The sequence below is a fragment of the Lissotriton vulgaris genome, chromosome 4_1, assembly GCF_964263255.1.
Source record: "Lissotriton vulgaris chromosome 4_1, aLisVul1.2, whole genome shotgun sequence".
NCBI lineage: Eukaryota > Metazoa > Chordata > Amphibia > Caudata > Salamandridae > Lissotriton > Lissotriton vulgaris.
This window is the reverse complement of record NC_141691.1, coordinates 1,071,367,985-1,071,385,889: the sequence shown is the minus strand read 5'-3', so window position 1 is coordinate 1,071,385,889 and position 17,905 is coordinate 1,071,367,985. Positions and strand designations below refer to the sequence as shown.

At 46.6% G+C, this 17,905-nt stretch overlaps 2 protein-coding genes across 2 annotated transcripts in view; one reads left to right on the top strand and one right to left on the bottom strand.

Moving 5' to 3' along the window:
* DNAH5 (dynein axonemal heavy chain 5) overlaps nucleotides 1–17,905 on the top strand; it is a 5,605,957-nt gene that overhangs the window by 5,476,903 nt on the left and 111,149 nt on the right. The window contains exon 69 of the mRNA XM_086967405.1: nucleotides 391–603. Within this exon, the coding sequence (XP_086823531.1) occupies nucleotides 391–603 (213 nt within the window). The remainder of the gene's footprint in view (nucleotides 1–390; nucleotides 604–17,905) is intronic.
* Nucleotides 1–17,905, bottom strand: part of LOC147722883 (uncharacterized) — a 103,773-nt gene that overhangs the window by 68,227 nt on the left and 17,641 nt on the right. Inside the window, exon 6 of the mRNA XM_086966588.1 lies at nucleotides 4,280–4,404. Within this exon, the coding sequence (XP_086822714.1) occupies nucleotides 4,339–4,404 (66 nt within the window). The 3' untranslated portion in view covers nucleotides 4,280–4,338. The remainder of the gene's footprint in view (nucleotides 1–4,279; nucleotides 4,405–17,905) is intronic.

The following is a 17,905-nucleotide window of genomic DNA, read 5'->3' as shown; positions in this document are numbered from 1 at the left end:
TTCCAGAAGATCTGTGCTAAAAGTAGGAGGTTGCTAAACTCTTCCTCATCAAAACCATGTTTGAATAATGTATAGAATAATAGTGTGTATATACCCAAATATGAATAACCCTCATAAATAAAATGCTGAGCAGAGAGCACTAGTGATGGAAACAAACTGGTGGCACCATTTTAAAAAGTAGAATACATGCAATGATGTGTAGAAACCAATTTGATGAATAAAATGAAAACATGCACCTACGTGTTTTCAACTTAAATTACTAACACACATTGAGCGACTATATCAGACAGTAAATATTTTCAAAACTGTTATATTAAAAAAAACAAGCCAAATAAAAACATATCAACGTGTCAGCAGTTGTAGTTTAAATGTGTGTCATACATATTGCAGGTGAAAGACAAACTGCAAAAGATGGGACCTTTCCAGCCTATGAACATCTTTCTTCGCCAGGAAATTGACAGAATGCAGAGGGTGATTAGCCTAGTAAGAGGTACACTGACCGATCTAAAGCTTGCCATTGATGGGACTATCATTATGAGTGAAAATCTTCGAGATGCATTGGACTGCATGTATGATGCCAGGATTCCAGCCCGATGGAAAAAGGTAAGTGACCATTGACAACCACCAAACGGAATATTTTCTTAAACTGTGATTATTGTATTCCTTTTTAAACGGCACATGTACTTCAAGAGTGACAGTCTAATGAGATGAGTGTGTTCTGTAATTGTTTCTTTTACATGTGTAGTGGTACATATGCAAAAGCGATTTGCTTTGATGATTCCCCAGTATATAGTTGAATAATATAACCCAAAAATAAAATTATCAAGAAGTTTTATAAAAAATTATCTGTTATCTCAATCATCATTTCTGCAAAAATGCATTTCATATTCTTTATTGTTATTTTCATTTTTTCCTTCATTTGTTGCATTTTTGTCTCTTGTATATAAACAACTAGGCCTTGCAATGTGCATAAACAGAATACTTTGTTAAATACGAATCTAATTTGCACACTGTAGCAGCAATAATGACTCAACATTTGAAAGCACTGACCCTCTATTGCTGTCAATCATACCTCCATATGGGGGTTTAGCAGCATTAATTAAGGACAGTTTAAACTGTGCTAACTTGATGTACATCATATAATGATAAACAAAATAAACACACATTTAAAGTAACATGGTTACAATATAAACTAAAAAGACCCTTGATTTAACAGATGTAATTAGAATAGTCATAAATGATAATTTAGCTCAGATTACATATCACATAACCATTAACAATATGTTTTAGAGTATAGAATTTGGCATTGTTTTGAGTATCTTTTGTTATTGAATGTTATTGTGCTTTGAGTTACTGTTTCTTCCCGGTAAAAACGTTGCATTTGGTGTGCGAGTTATGCTTTTATTCGGATGTTTTGTTAGGTATAAATTGTATACCTACTATTCACTAATGAATTTCCATGATTTTCCGGTTGTAATTTGTATCATAACTGTACTTTTGCTGTGGTTGTTTGCAGCCTTACTCATGGGTTTTGGGTTTTAATTTGTAACCATAACTGTACTTTGTGCTGTGGCTTTTTTTGTGGATTTCTGAGGTTTTGGAAACATATGTTACGGTGTTATAATCAATTATAACTACAACTTAATTTTTAACTTAAGGTTTTTTTCATTGAATTTCAGTTTTATTTTTATTGATATACTACCTTCAACTCACTTGAAAATATTGTTCTCCACTGCACATGGATGCCCTGCTGCAGTGCAGAACCTTCGACCTTGCTCAATGGGGATAGTAGTCTTTGACCAACCTGCTGCAGGGGGCCAATTCCTGATGCACATAACCTTTGGCCATGTGCTTTGCACAGTCGGAAATGAGCTTAGGGCCGAACCTTTGGCCAATTCTGGGTCAAACCCTACTCGCGCAGGTGAGCAGAGCCAATGAGTTAAAATAGAGCTTAATTTATGGTTCTCAAAATAACCATTTTCCTTGGGGTTTTTTTCCCAGCGGTGGAGGTTGGGTTGTGGTATTTTGGCATTTGTACAGTTTTTTCCCACCATCTATGTTGGCAAACGGCCTCATACGAACTTTTTATGTTTTTCCTGTTTTTTTTTGGAAAACCTTTTTATTGGATTTTTTCGTTATCATACATGTTATACAACAATCAGGTATATTTTAAAGTGTATTACATCAGGTACCAACATTTCAACATGGGATAGCTGCGTTTTCGTTGATTGGGGGTTGCCGCTCTGCTTATGTATGGTATGCTGGAAACATGCTTGTAGGTGATATTGAGCGGGCTACTGTGTCACCCAGTCCCTTATGACAATTGCTAGACCTTTATTGTCTGAATGTGGTAGTGCAAAGGGGGTAATCCATGTTCATAACCGAGCTGGGAATATATAACTCGGGAAGATATGGGGGGGGGGGGGCTGGGAAGGGGGGTAGGGGGTGTCGCTTCTCTTTGGTCCATTATTTACGGGCAATGGTCCCCGTCATTGCTGGTGGAATGGTCTACTGGGGGTCACTGGAGGGGTGAGCTAGTGCGGGAGTGTTGTGAGGGTCGATGTGCATTGGGTCCCGGTTCCTTTGGGTGGCCAGCGGGGTTTCCCTGTGGGTAGCCTGTGTTTGTATGAAGTTATGGAGGATCATCGCCCAGTTCAATTGATAAGGGGTTTTGTCGCTTGTGCTTCTTCCTGCCTGATTATATCTTCTTCGGCCACGCCCCATTTCTTGACCACCCCCCACCATGCCGTTATTGGGGGGCCCCCGGTGAGCGCCAGTGCATAGCTATGCTATGTTAAGGGAGGAGTATGGCTAGTGTTGCAAATTTGGTCTCTACCTTTTTTTCTTATGTCGCTTGAAAATTCCGAGGGCGCACGCCTCCCATGCAGTAGCGGTCGGCAGTAGGTGTTTCTGTAGGGCGGTGACGTGGGCAGGAGGAGGGGCAGGGTGGGGGGAAATAATGTATGGATTACGGAGTTTTACAGGTAAGTAAACATATAAATAAATAAAACGAATTTTGTTGCGCACACTGCATCACATTTGGTGATGCAGTGTGCGCAACGAAATTTGTTTTATTTTTTGAAATGTTTACTTACCTGTAAAACTCCGTAATCCATACATTATTTCCCCCCACCCTGCCCCTCCTCCTGCCCACGTCACCGCCCTACAGAAACACCTACTGCCGACCGCTACTGCTCCCATGTGTGAAGTTCTGTCAGGTCCGTGACTTCTTGTATTGCAGTGTGCACTGTGCCCAGAAAGCTTTTAGCGTGGGGCATGTCCAAAACATGTGAATAAATGGGGCATCAGGAGTGTGGCAGCGTTGGCAGTCGAATTGTGTCGCGCCGGCGTGAGGTAATTGCGGGGTAGAATGCTAAACTTGATATTTTTGAATCTTTGGTTGCGGGACACTTTTTTGTGGTGTTCTAGGGCTGTGAGCCACTCTTTGTCATGGAGGGCTCGGTCAAACTCCTCCTCCCAGGGAGTCCCAGTCGTGTCAGTGGTGTGCGTGTGAGTTTCATAATGGATTTATAGATCCACGTTTATAGATGCCCACCTGTCCCCATGTGTAGGAGTGTGTGTTGCACCGGGTGTGTCTTGTGTTCTCTGTCCTTGAGGTCCCAAGTCCTTCTGCAGTCTGCCACCAGCTGCCGGTGTAGCAGGAATTGGCCTCCCTGACCCTACTACATGGCCCCTGGCGATACCAACACATCCCTGCACCATGTGGCAGGCACCGCATTGTGCCTTCTACATAGTGAAAGGATATGCACAGGGTGCATATTTTGTACTGCGGCGTGTGTTGCAACCCGCAGCACTTGCCGCAATACAAAATATACACTTTGCGTCCGCCTTGAAGGCGGTGGCCTTGTGATTCAGGGTGCGGGACCGCCAACAGCTTGTCAGGGGGTCCTGTTTCCCACCAGGATGTTACGTCCAACCACCATCCTAATCAGGCCCATAGCCAGCAAAAGTAAAGATTTAAGTCTTGTGTGTGCTGGACTAGAACATACAAGCTAGCATTACCCTTTCAGACCAATCATCTATTTCTGGATAGAGCACATGCAATGTTTTATTGTCTTCTTTCAGCCCACTGCATGCCTTTCCTAAGTCAACCATTCAGTGAACCAACCACATAGGCTTGCTTCAGAGAGTGTTGCAGGGATTCTGCTTGGGAGCAGAACTGTGCCTTGGGAGAACAGGATGTTAGAATATAGGAACTGAGTCTCTCTACCAAAATAGTACATGTAGGAGCAGATCCAACTAGCTCACAGTACCTCACCTGAACTCCTAACCTTCCCAGAGTGGCAGGCGATGTCTGTAAACCTAGAACATGAACTCCTAGTCCCCAATGGAACCGTGGAAACAGATCATTGCCTTTTGTTTCTCACTCACACATGTCCATACCTGAAAGACACAAAGGAAGTTTACAATTTTATTACTGAAACTATTGTAGTCTATTTTCAAGCAAGTGTGCTGTGATTAGTAAACAAATACAACTAAGCAACATAATCAACATTCCTGGCAGGCTGTAAACAATGAACAACCCAACCACAGTGACTAACATATCTAGCTTGGACTACCCTCACAATATGAACACAGGGATATATTAGTGATCTCTGGTATTAGCACTGGCTCCCATACCTGGTATGTGTAGTTAGGTGGTCTGATTCATAGAGGTAAACTCAGTTTCCAACAGGCTGCTGCTTCTGTTCCAGAACTGGTCTCTCTGCAGAAATTATGTTCTCTGCCCGTGGGGGTAGACACTGTTCATATGATAGGAGCTACTGTGTTGGAAAACTGCAGTTGTGCTACTGTGGTATGTCTAAAAATGTTCACAGATGTTGCTGACCAGGCACAAGAAAACCGTATACCATGTTGTTCAACCTTGTATGAAATGTTCAGACTAAATCCCAAGAAGAATCACTGAATAACAAATATGTGCAGCGTATCTCTAAAATATTATCATGTCACAAAAAGAAATGTGTTATTTGTGGCTGTGCGAAGCAGAAGCAGCCTAAGACAGCTAATCTGTACAACTAAGGAAGAACCAAAGTGGGCCCAAAAAGGAAATCATTACACCTCCTCCTTGGTCAGTAAAGTAACTTAGCGGCTAACAAAATATTAAAAGCACTGGTTGAGCAAAGTCAATACAATGCTAAAAAGCATGTCATGCAAAAAAATTATAATCATAATAAAAAATTTAATGTCAACATTTTGAAAATGTGGGCAAATTACGGTGAGCCGGAGGCACCCAAGATTTCTTCCACAAGATCAAGGTTTACTGAATCCAGAACAGATTCCTTCTCTGCAGACGATGATTCCGCAATCGCCCCATTCAAAAGCTTCAAACAACAAATATGATTCTAGCTATCAGCCGATGCTGAGGAAGAGGCTTGGATACCACTATCCATGTTATTTGAGCCAGAGTACGGTATTCTTTGTGCTGAAGCACCCATCTTCCACTGCGGGAGTGGCTCATACTTTGCATCATGAATAGGTTTTCCTGTTTTCAGTTTCTATTTTTGGTAAATTCTGGTGGTGTTTTGTCAGTGTTTTCCAGTGATTTCAATACCTAAAAAAAACAGTGCTTTTCAGTGGTTACTCATTTTCGTGCCATAAAAAACAATGGAAACAGTGTTTTACCGGTGTTTATGGAACACTTTGCTTTTATTATTGCTGGCTTTCTTCATTGATGCATGGTATATGACAGTGTACGTACAGTGTATATGAGGGCCAAATTAATTTTTACAAGTCAAATTTATTGTAGTACACCATACAATATTTCTTCAGTGATTCTTTGGTCATTCGCGCTCTCTCTTTCCTTCCCATGTATACTTTTATTTGTGAAAAGGCTCTCTCGACATTGGCACTTGAGATTGGCAACGCCAAAACAGCCAGTACACAATTTGCCAACTCTGGCAACTAACGTGGCTTTCCATGCCAGTACTGGTGCACCTCAAGGTTGACATCTCTGGGCCAGGTTCTGCAACATATGCGTTGAACTGGATGCATATGGCCTCAGAGGTATTAAAGCAGCAAAAATGAAGCTGTACTTTTCAAAGTTCAGAGAAAATTCCCTTTCACGTTTTCATTTGAAGCGTGTCATTGTCTGAGCAAGTGACATCTGGCATAAGCTGTCACTATTAGGTGGTTCTTTCAATTTCAAGCGGGTCTTGGTGTCAAGATGTTCAGCAATTCGGCTTGCAGTCTTCCCAGTTACTATTGGGATATCTTTTGCCCACGCACTTCTTCAACCATGAAATCTTTGTTTTACAGCACATAATCTTCTGCCGTCTTTATTCTGCGAGGCATGTTGCTCTGCGCAAACTAGATCAATTAAAAAAACACTTAAAAACCGGTTACATACTATTGAGAAAATAACGATGCCACTAAACAGGCTGCCAACCAATTGGTGAAATTGAAGAACACATATTTGCGGCATAGCATAAGAATCCATTTTATGCTTTTTTTAAAATTGGTTCTGGATGTATCTTGTAATGTGTTCTTAACTTTAATGTTTTTGGGTACTGCTAGAACGTATCGCATGTTTCTCTGGACAGTAGATTCATGCTTATGCCAAAGATACCATGATTTCAGTAGGGTTTTCTCAGTGAACTAAAATCCAGTCTCTTTCCCTCAGTGGTAGCTAGTGATGTTTGAAAGTAATGGGGTGTAACATTCATCTTCGACGTTCAATGAATGCGCAAAGTGAGTGACGCCAACTGACCAAAGGGATTTTGAAGATGAAGGATATTGTCTCCACATTCACTAGGCATACAAATGTATGCAGACGGGCTTTACATTATTATCGTTAACTCACAACATAATTCAGAAGTGGTGGGGATTTACTGTTTGTTTTCATTTTACATTATTGCTACAGCACTAGCAAGATTTTTTTCAGATTTGCGCTTTTTGTTTGTCAGACAATGATGATGGAGTTCAACTGAGTACCCAGATCATAGTGACTAGTGGTAGCGGTTATGTCATGAAATCATTGTGTGTGCGCTAAGATGAAGCAATCGTTTTATAAGCCTTGTGGGAGCAGTTCACACTGAAATATACCAAATGCTGCTTTAATTACAAAAAAAGCTGTGCCTTTCAATTCATACGCCCATGGGTTAGTGCCATCTATAACCAGAAAAATATCCCCATTTCTTTTGAGATGGGCAGAGGCGCAACTAGAGCCAAATTTCGAGGAGGTTGTGCGCTAATACAAATTTCGGGGGGTTGGGGGTTGGTAATTCTTCCAGCAATCTGCAGAGTGAAGATGCAGGGTCAGAAGAGGTTTGCAATGCAACTGGTGCTCATGTAAAGCGCTCTGATATCTCTGGCTCTTGTTGGCGCTATATAAAACACTACCCCCTAAAAACGTAATAATAATACATGCCAGATTTTCATGATAGCTATGTAGCAAAAATTCACACACCAATTATAACTGGAACTCCTTAACATGGTCAGTGCACACAGAAAATCTGGCACTGATTTGTTACTCCTGGGCCTGCCTTGGGTTAGAAGAACTTGCTGAGGCTCTCCCGTCATTTAACCATGAAAAACCAAAAAGCTACCATAGGATACCCTGCAGGACCTTGAGCCCCGTACAGCGCCTGCTAAAGGGGTTCCCTGACATACTGGGGTGCCAGAAATCATCACTGTGGCACAGAGCAACCCATGTCAGCACTCCTGCTAACAAGAGGTGACCAGATCCATGTGCGTCCTCCAGTCCCCGCCTACACAGACTACCCAGCACTTTTCCAAAGCATAGAAATTAATTACATGTATTTCTTCGTGTTTGTTTTAATTGTAAGCACTTCCTGGCTCTGTAAGGCCATCTGTTTTACTTCCAGTGTTTTTGTGCATTTTATTTCAAAAGCCAAACAGGACAAACTGAGTGAATTGACCCATACATCCACGAAAGACCGTAGACAGACATATCGAGTGCACCAAGAAAATCGAAGGGCGCAACTAGTGCCAAAAATTGGGGGGGGGGGGGAGGGGGCCTAAGAAAACATTTCGGGGGAGTGGGGGCTAATTCTTCAAACAATTGGCAGAGTGAAGTTGCAGGGGCTCCTCGAAGGGGTGAAAGAACAACAAGGCCTCGTTAACTAAATGGTCTTTTAAAGACCTGGGAGTTACTCGGGTGCGGCTGCAGTAAGACGGATGCCAGACTACAACAGCTCCTCTCCCCCCCACGTGAGCCAGGCAAGGGGGCCTGGGGTTGCGCTGGCCCTAGGGGTGTCCAATGTCAGAAGAGGTTGTAATGCAACTGGTGCTCATGTAAAGTGCTCTGATACCTTCGGTTCACTTCTTTTGGGAGACTCCGGCAATAATCTCAAATATTCCCAATTTTGAATGAATGAAATAACTGGATAGTTTTGTTTTTGCGTTTCAAATTAAAGAATTAATTGAATTCAGTGAAAACACGGCATTCAGTGATACCTCAATGTAAAATGACCCCACAAGAAAGAAAACCACAGGTGCTGAATCAATTAACAGCCCTAAACCAAGAAGTCAACCCGGTGATGAGCTGCCTGGAAAAGACTCTTCATCTTTGAGGGTACGGGACATTATTTTAATGGGAGCAAAGTAATAATTTAAAGATTTGCCTGTCCCGGGCAGCTTTCTTAGTGCAAATCCATCTACCTCTTCATTCAGAAAAGCAATTACTGCGGGATTACGTGTTTTAAAACCACAACCAACAGTAAATCTAAACAGTAAATCTCAGAGTGGCGCATTCTCCTCTGGGAGGTTTTATCTAATAATAGGGCAAACAGTGTGGTGTTTAGAGGGGAGCCGGGAGAGCCCAGCCTGTGTTTAGCCAGCTAGTTTGCATGACAATTTCACCTGTGGGTGGTTTGGGGATTAGCCTGAGTGTGAATAGTAAAGGGACCCCCGGCACTCATCCATCTGCCTTGCCTCATGCTGGGAGCAGGAATGAGGAACTGCGTGATTTAATCAGGAATGCTAATGAAAGGATTCAGAGGAGCAACCAGCTCACAGCGGCAATGCTTTCACGAAGAATGTACCTCTGCGGCATCCGTCCCTGCAGTCTGTTTGGCTGCTTCGCTATCAGAAAGATACATTTTTTTTAAATTTTTTTATTATTGCCCCATAGAGTGGAGCGGGGCTGCAGCACACCAGACTCTGGTTCCGGGGGATAGAAGGGGCCCGTGAGGGGCCCACGCTTAAGGACTCAGGCTGCCCGTCACCACTGAGTCCGTATGTGGCCCCAAACAGGCAGCGCAGTGTGTTGTGTGCTGGCTGCATGGTGTGTACATTAGTTCGCCTCCCCCTTGCACCGAGGGGAGATGGGGGCTCGGCGTGCAGCACGTGCATGTCCCACTCCATTGTTCCTCTGGATGCAGCAGTTATTGCCCGCGCCCCACACTTCTCGGGCATAAAACACCCCGACCCTTCTCGCCACAGACGCGCCTGGTATGCCCCTGGTCCTATGCTGCTCACACTGAGTGGCGCGGCTGTCATGGCCCTCTCCTCAGAGGCTTGACATGTGGTGACTATGCTGCGTGGGGTTACAGCCAGGCCTCCACCCCACATGCATGCATGCCTGGCTGTGTGTCTGTCCTTTAGAGTGTCGCTGCCGCCGCCCGCCAGACTTCCCTGACAGCCATGACCTCGCCCAAATCTGTTTAACAGCCATGATCCCCCGCGCTACAATTACTTGACACCGTGACCACCTCGCCCAGGGGTGGAACCCACATTCTGAGTGTTTACATTGCTGTTGCTGGGGTTCACGCTGCCTGGCGTGGGACATCCTTGACACCCCCTCACAGGTATCTCCTGTGCTGCCCGCTCTCGGGGCAACAACGGTCGTGTCCCTCTCTCCTCAGACCATGCATATTCTGCCACTTGCTGTCACACTCACTGCCACTTGTCACATTTTTCCACTCGTCCTGTGTTTACCATGGCCTGACGCCTGCCCTGCTTGAGCTCACGGGTCTCCCCCTTTCCACCTGCCCCAGCTCCGAAGGGCCTGTCAGTTCATGTGCTGCTCTTTCTGTTTACCACTTGCCTGTATTCCCACGAAGAGCGTAATCACTTGACAGACAAAATGCGTGTCCCCCCACTCCCCCGAGATTTGTCTTAATGCGCCTTTAAGATAAAGGGTAGCCGCTGCACGCCCATTCAGACAAAGTAAGTATTTTTAAAGCTCACATTCACATTGTAAGGATATGGCTCCATCAAGTGGCCAAATGGTGCAACAACGGGGCAACAACTATGCAAATCAGTGACACTCGGTTTAAACCGAGTCAGCTGATTTTGATCCGGTAGTGTATTATCGGGCAGAGTCGGGTTTTAACTGAATTCCGGACAGCCTAATCATGAAGCATACGGAAGTTCATGGACAACTCCGAAAATGGGTCTTTATCGGACTCATCAACAGGTTAATGTCCACAGGATAAGGCAAGTGAAGAACCAGGCATACATCTAGTGTCCATTCGAAAGGACACCATAGGCAATGAAAAACAGGTTGTGCGTTGGTGAACCAGGCGGGTCAGAATGACAATGAGAAGGCAGTCTTCAGTTCCTGGAGCAAACTGACTCCAAAGAGTTGTATCATGAACTCATGACACAACTGGACCAGTGGTAATTCCAGTATCAATGGGATTCAAAACAGAACATCCATTGCAGAATAATAAAAATAGGACCAACATGCCACAAATCAGGAACAATAGCAAAGCTATGCCCCGAACATACTGAAATATAATGAGATGGTAAACCTGACCACAATGTAAAATGATGAAAGGGTGAATGCAGGTATTACTCAAAAAAACTGACTAAGTCAGTCCTGATTATTATTTTTTTTACAAGTGTGCTATACTGGCAGCATTGGAAGCATTAAAGATTCGATGTGCAAGCTTGCCGAAGTATAATGGAAGATTTATGTTCAACAAGTACTGTATTTCATTGGATGTCCTTGCAACCCTCCGTTCAAAAGTTTCTCAGGCAGATGTTAATGCCACATCTTTTTGAAACACTGAGGCTTTGAGTCGGCTCAGCTTGTTAAAGTCTGCCTTCAAAGTTGGAATTGAAGATCACAATGAACTATCAGAGACCAAATGCATAGATGGAAAGAGCACATTATTGCAGCAGGTCGCTGTCAGGGAGACAATAAAATATATGGGACCCTGGTCTTCATGTCACACCTCTCTTGGGCACTTAACATTAAATAGCTTCCATTTGAAAGGACAGTGATGTAGAGAATAAAAAGGGGTAGGTATTCAGTTTGGGAAAGAGGCCAAATTTGCTACCAAAGCATTGCATGCGCTATGAATGGTAACTTGTTTACAGACAAATGAGTGCCCAACAGAAGAGTCACATTTGTTTCCAGTTTGGAATAACTCTTCCCCAGCCTGCTCACATTGATAAGAAAATGGAAGTTGTAGGAAGGTACCTCCTGACTATGGTTGCCCCCAACTTTTTTTTCCCTGTGTTTTAGCTGGTTTACGACATAGTTGGCCTGGGACCCTGCCAATCAGGACCCCAGGCCTACTGCTCTTTCTGTAAAAATGGATTCCATGTACCTTAGGTACATTTCCAATTGGTACTGGGCCACCTTATCAGACCCTGTAACTCAGGGCATAGGTGTACCCAGGGCCTACCAGGGGCTGAAGCAAGTATTATGCCACCCCTGGATGGCCATCTAAATCTGACACAACTGGCTGCACGACAGCTGAGGCAAGGTGGTGTAATCACCCTTTGCTTTAGATATAGTATACCTATATCTAACCCTAAAAATGGACACACAGTTTCCTATCAGTCACTCCTATGGCAGGCCTTGACAATCCTGAAGGCAGAGTGCTTGGAATCGTGTGAGATGGTGCTCTGGCATGAGCTGAGCCCGTTTGCAGCTTGCGGGACCAAGTCCTAATAGCTGTTCCATGATAACGCATACCATATACTCTTAAGTGCATTATAATCCTCGCGGTTAAATGCCATCTCTGGTATTGCTTTATCAAAACATGTCGAGTAAGGTGTCATACGAATTGGAATACTAACCCCTCGCCAATTCTGGCGACGGGGTTAGCATTCCACCCTTCTAGAGGGACACGACATGTATGTAACTGTGAACCCCGGTTAAAGTTAACTGAAACCTCAGCGCCACAAAATGGACGCTGCCACCACAGACACGAGTCTGACCCCCTACAGCTGGGAGTCCTTCCAGCGAGGGGAGCTTGGACAAAGGGTTTCCTGTCCGGGGCGGTGCTAGCACCATCCCAGACAGGGTTTTGTGTATCCTGGGTAGGCAGGGCTTTACAGGAAGGTGACTGCAGAGTGGCACCCCGGTGCTCACTACGCATCTGCCGGCTAGAACCAGTTCCAGGGGCACACCAGCCCCTGGCCTGGGGAAAGTCCGGCATGGGAGAGGGGTGTAACCACCCCCCTTCCTAGTCCCACCCATAGGCAGGACCTAGTCACCGGGTCAGCCCCTTTTCCTAGTATAAAGATAGGAGCGGGGAGGAGGAGCCTAGCCGGCAGCCGAGATGGCCGCCTAGCCCGTCGGCTCCGCCGACCCTTGCGCCCTTCGCCGATATCCTGGCAAGAATCCTGTGCCTCCGAGCCCGACGCTTGCCTGCGCTCGGCTCCTGACCACGTTGCTGCAGCTCCGGTCGCGATCGGAGCTTTCCCGGTGGAGTTGAGCCCCGGTTTCCATTTCGGCCCTTCAAGAGGGAGCAGCCGGGCTATTGTTTGGTGGGGACGGCCGGCGGCGACAACGACAGCAGCGGCCGCTGCGGTGAGGGAGGAGCCGGGGCACCGGACCTGGAGCGCGGAGCTGCAATTCTTACAGCAGCCCTTCCCTTGCTCGGCTGCCCAACGCGACTCGCTCGCAACATAGTATCAGGCTCCCGGTTAATGTATCCCGGCCCAGCTGAAGGGCCGGGATTGCTTCTTTGTAGCAGCCTTCAGCAGCGGCCGCCATCTTCCGCATCAGACGCCCTGATCCTGCCGGTGGGTTTCCCTGCACCACAGTTTCTTCTGTCTTTGGAGCCTCTCCACGACCGGCTGCCCCCACGTTTCCTGTACCACCAGGGCCCCACAGAGTGACATCACGCTCCAGATACCGATGGCTGGTGAAGGGGGCCTGCTTCCCGGGGCGCTTGATGGTTGCCTGCCTAAGATGGCGGACGGTACAGCACCCTCCATCCTTGATCCACCGCTGGGGCTCCGCGATATCCTAGCTGCGCTGGAGGACCTGCGGTTAGCCTTCCGCGACTTTGCTACTGGTCTGGGGGACCGGTTTGATGGGCCTTTTTCAGCTGGCCATGGTGATTCTCCAGTGCGGCATGTTAAGCCACATCTTCAGCCGGCTGTCGGTGGATCTCCTGAGTTGAGGTATGTGACAGTGCCGGGGGGACGGGTCTCAATGCCCGCTGCGGTACTCTTTGATTCTGCTCAGGAGGAGTCTGACAACGCTGCTCCCCTGACGCGGCCGGAGCTCGTGCCTCAGTTGCAAGTTTGCTTATCTCCTTTGTCCTTTGGTGCCACGTTTCTGAGCGTCCTCCTGGACTGGCTTTCTGCACATCGGCCGGCCGCTACTTTGGAGTTTGTACATCGTCCTGCTCCCTGCTGCTCTAGCCGTGGCATGGCAGCGGTGCATTCCTCGGTCCCTTATTATTGTGCTTCACTCCGGCTTGACTTGTCTCCTGCACCTCGACTTCTGCAACGGACTTCATGGTGGTTCATTCCGTCTGGGCTGGCTGTATTGCACTTGACTTCAGTTGGACTGTGGATTCGAAGGGGCCAAGGCTGAGGAGGGGGATTTTCTTGTTGCACAGTGGAACGTATAATGCTGGGACTGGGACTTGTGACTGTCGGAGGTACATGCAGCCTGGGTGTTAGGTTGGGGCCTGGGGTTGGGTGACCGCGGGTAACGATTTTGCTTGCTTTGATTAGATCCTTGGCCCTCCTCCGATCAACCGTGACACTCTATTTCTTTTTCTTCTCTTTTTCTTCTTCTACATTTCGGGTTTTCTTCTGGGGCGACAGACACACTGCTAGGGGGGGGTAGGCCGTAGCCTCTGCATGCGTGTAGGGTGGGGGGTATAATTTCTTGTTGGTTTTTTATTTCTATGGGTCTCCTTTTTCTTTCTTTCTCATCTCTTTCTCTCTTCTCCCTTTCTATTCTTTATCTTTCTAGCTTGTTCCTTTCTTTCCTATTTCTTGGGTCTGTGGGAGGAGTGGGTACTTTTGGGTAGTGCTTGGAGAGCGTCATGAGATGTGTTTTTTTTTTATCAATCCTGATTTCATTGAGTGCGATTAATTACCTTATTGATAAAGCTTGCTGACCCTTCTTAAGATCGCTGCCCACTGTAGTCCTAATTGCATTGCTCTGATTCGGATCCTTCCAGACCTGTTGCTATGGACTTATTTCAAAACTTTAGAAAATTAAACCTCATCATCCTGGCGCTTGGCGGCAAAATTTCGTATAATGTAACCTGATCTCTTCGTGATTGTCCTGATATGCTGCCGAGTTATTGCTTGCTGATGTGCCCTTTATTGTCGAGGCCGGCCTGAGGGTTGTAGGCCCGTATTTGTCTGCACATACTGTTAAATAAAGGTTTTCCAAAACAAAAGATAGGAGCGGGCCCCCTTCCAAATTAGATCATCTTTGGAATCAAGACACGACTTTCTAGGAAAGGACTTCAAGATTTCTTCTTCAAGATTCTCCCTTGTGGCTAAGGAGTAGTCACCCTGCATCCGCAGGCACCATCTTAAGAACACTGCGGTCTGCTGCAAGTCCTTCCTCCGGAATCCGACTGACCAGCTCGACGAGAACCGGCTTCCCTGGCACCTCTGACCTCTACCCACCTCTACAGCTAAGCTGAGATCCGCGGGTGCGACGAGACCTCGAGGGACCGGCCATCTTCAAGACTGCACGACTTCTTTCCAGCACGACCGCCGAGGGATCCTCTGGTGAGTGCTTTGGGGTCCGAGAAGCCCCGACCCTGAGCAGCTCCAGCACCGAAGTTCAGCCTCCCAGCATCTCCACGATCTGCGTGGGGCCCTTCTGCTCTTTGCTGCTCACCGCGTTGTTTGGCTACTAGCCCGCTGGCTTGTGGCCTTCCTAACGACGCCCGACGACATCACCACTGTTGGTCTGGTTGCTCCAGACTGGCCCTTGCTCCCTTCCAAGAGAGGAGCACCCCGGACCCTCCTGGTCCACTCCAGACGCCATTTTAGGTCCACCGCGTGGGCTTGAATTTGCCAAGTCTTGTTGCCCCAATACTGGGTCCAGCGACGACGACAGCATCATCCATCGTGGGACAGCTCGCACCTCCATCCTGGTCGCCGACAACGCCTCCTGGTCCGTGAGACTGCAGAGCCCAGCGTCGCCCACTCACCTAGTCGAGGTGACTACCATCCGGTGCCCTCCTGGTACCACCTGACTACTGGCTAGTAGTCACGAACTTGGTCCCCTCTGCTTTCAGGTGTCATCCATCTTCAAGATCCAGGCTTGGATCACTTCGAACTCTCTTCACTGGTCGCCTGCCAGCATCTTTTCTTCAGGCTCCTGGTTCGTCGACGAGGATTCCCGACGTCTTTTGAGACATATGCAGCCGCAGCCCCTGGGCTAGGTAACTTCGGCATTTCGGTGCCCCAGCATAGCCTCAGTATCCAAGGGTCAGGATCCACTGTCGTTTTCTTCCTACCAGGTCGGGTTCGCCCGAGAACACTAACTGTGTCATTACTAGCCTCCATAGACTTTGTCCCGCATCCCGCATGAGAGTGCACACTCTGCACCCGAGTCCCCTAGGCCTCCTATTCGTAACCTGAAGGTTCAATAGTCAAGTCCTAGCGATTCCAAAGCCTATTAGTCCAGTACTTACCTGCTAGTAATTTCGCATTCCACTTCCATAGTATATGGTTTTCCGTGCCCCTCGGGCATCTGTGTAAATTGTGCTAACTTAAGTATTTTTGCAAGAGTTTTGTTGTGTGCTTAGTACCCTGTCCTCATAAAGAGTACAGGGCTGTTGTGACCTAAATAAATACACTGTTTATTTTCATAACACTTGTGTGGTGTCCTTTCACTTGGTGTTCAAGGGGTATATGTGTGGAAAACAGCTGGCTTAACACGCCCTCTAGAGTCTTAGCCTTAGACTGCTCGTATCCACGCTACTAGGATAGCTGGTCTATAAGGTTGACTTACAACCAATCACCATAAGGGTTGCTGGACTGATACATAGTGATCACTAGAATAGTGAGCACTGCATATCAGGCCACCTTCTCACATTGGTGAGCAGCGGTTGGGATTTGAGCTTGCTGTTGTTTTACCACACGTATCCTAAGAATATCTTGTGAAAGATCACATAAGTACTTCAGGTACATATAACTTAGCTTAGAATACTCTGAGTTCTACTGAACCAGCTGTTGTAGCTCCTCAAGGCTTAGCGCACCTTGGCTACAACTCTTAGCAAGGGATCAGTAGGCAAACATATAGTGTAGGTAGGTGCATCACTTACACCACACTAGAAGCATGTTTAACCTCGGAGAGTCTTCAGAGACCTCTCTGGTGGTTGTGGACCTTCCACAGGTCACTTCCAGATATGCTGCTCTTAGCTTCCAGGAGATGAGGCAAATCTGCACATCCAGGAAGTTAAAACAGGGTTCTAACCCTACAATTCCCTTTCTGATTGGTCTCTTAGAGACTTATGATGCCAGGAGATCTGCCAACACAGATTCTTCTCATCCAGATGGGAGTATGCCCCCCTTACAGGGTCCCTTTGATAACCATGACCATCCCCTCCAGGAGGCAGATGATGCTGAGGATGAGGATGAGTTATCAGGGGAGGAGGCAGACAAGGGACAGGTAGAAGTCAGAAGACTAACCAGGTCCAACTTAAGCAGGCATGAGAATGGATTTGGGGGACCCCCAGGGCCACTCTCAGGCAGGCTTAACATTGGGGATAGACGAGTTAGGTCTCGCTCAAGAGGCTCTAACATATCTATTCATACCAATGGCTCGCAAACCTCTTCTCACAGAGGGATGACATCCCCTCAGAGGAGAGTGTATGAAGCTAAAGTGAGGGAAGTCAATCTGAGGATTGAAAGGGAAGAACTTGCCCTGGCCAAAGAGAGACTTGCCTTTGCTAGAGAGCAGGAATTGAGTGGGGCAAACCCCACTGGTGGCAGCATTATACCTAGCAATAGGGACAGGAGTTTTGATACAAGACACCTGAGTAAGATAGTGCCCCCCTTTAAACAAGGGGATGACATCCACAAATGGATAACTGCTTTGGAGAGGGCCTGCACTGTGCAGGGTGTTCCCCAAAGTCAGTGGGCAGCTATTGTGGCTCTCCTTTGAAGGTAAAGGTAGTGATAAGCTCCTCACTACTAGAGTTGAGGATGCTAACAATGACCAAGTCCTGAAGAATACACTGGTTGATGGGTTTGGTTTAACCACTGAACAGTACAGGATGATGTTCAGAGTCACCCAGAAAACTCAGTCTCAGGATTGGACTGACTTTGTTGATTGTGCCACTAAGGCTTTTGAAGGCTGGCTACTGGGTAGTAAGGTTACTGATTTTGAATGATTGTACAATCTAATTATGAGGGAGCAAATCTTAAGTAATTGTCAGAACCAGTTATTACACCAGCACCTGGTAGACTCTGATCTGACCTCTCCACAGGAATTGGGTAAGAGGGCAGACAAATGGGTCAGAACCAGGGTCAGGCCTAAGAACCAGGGTGGTGACCAAAAGAAGGAATCAACCAAGCCTCAAGAGAAGGGTGGGGATAAATCCACAGAGAAGACTTCCCAAGGGCCCCAAAACTCCAACAAGGGTGGTGGGTCCCAGAACACTCCTTCAGAACAGAAGAAACCTTATTGCCATACCTGTAAACAGGTGGGCCATTACAAAAGTGATGTCAGTTGCCCTAAAAATAGCAA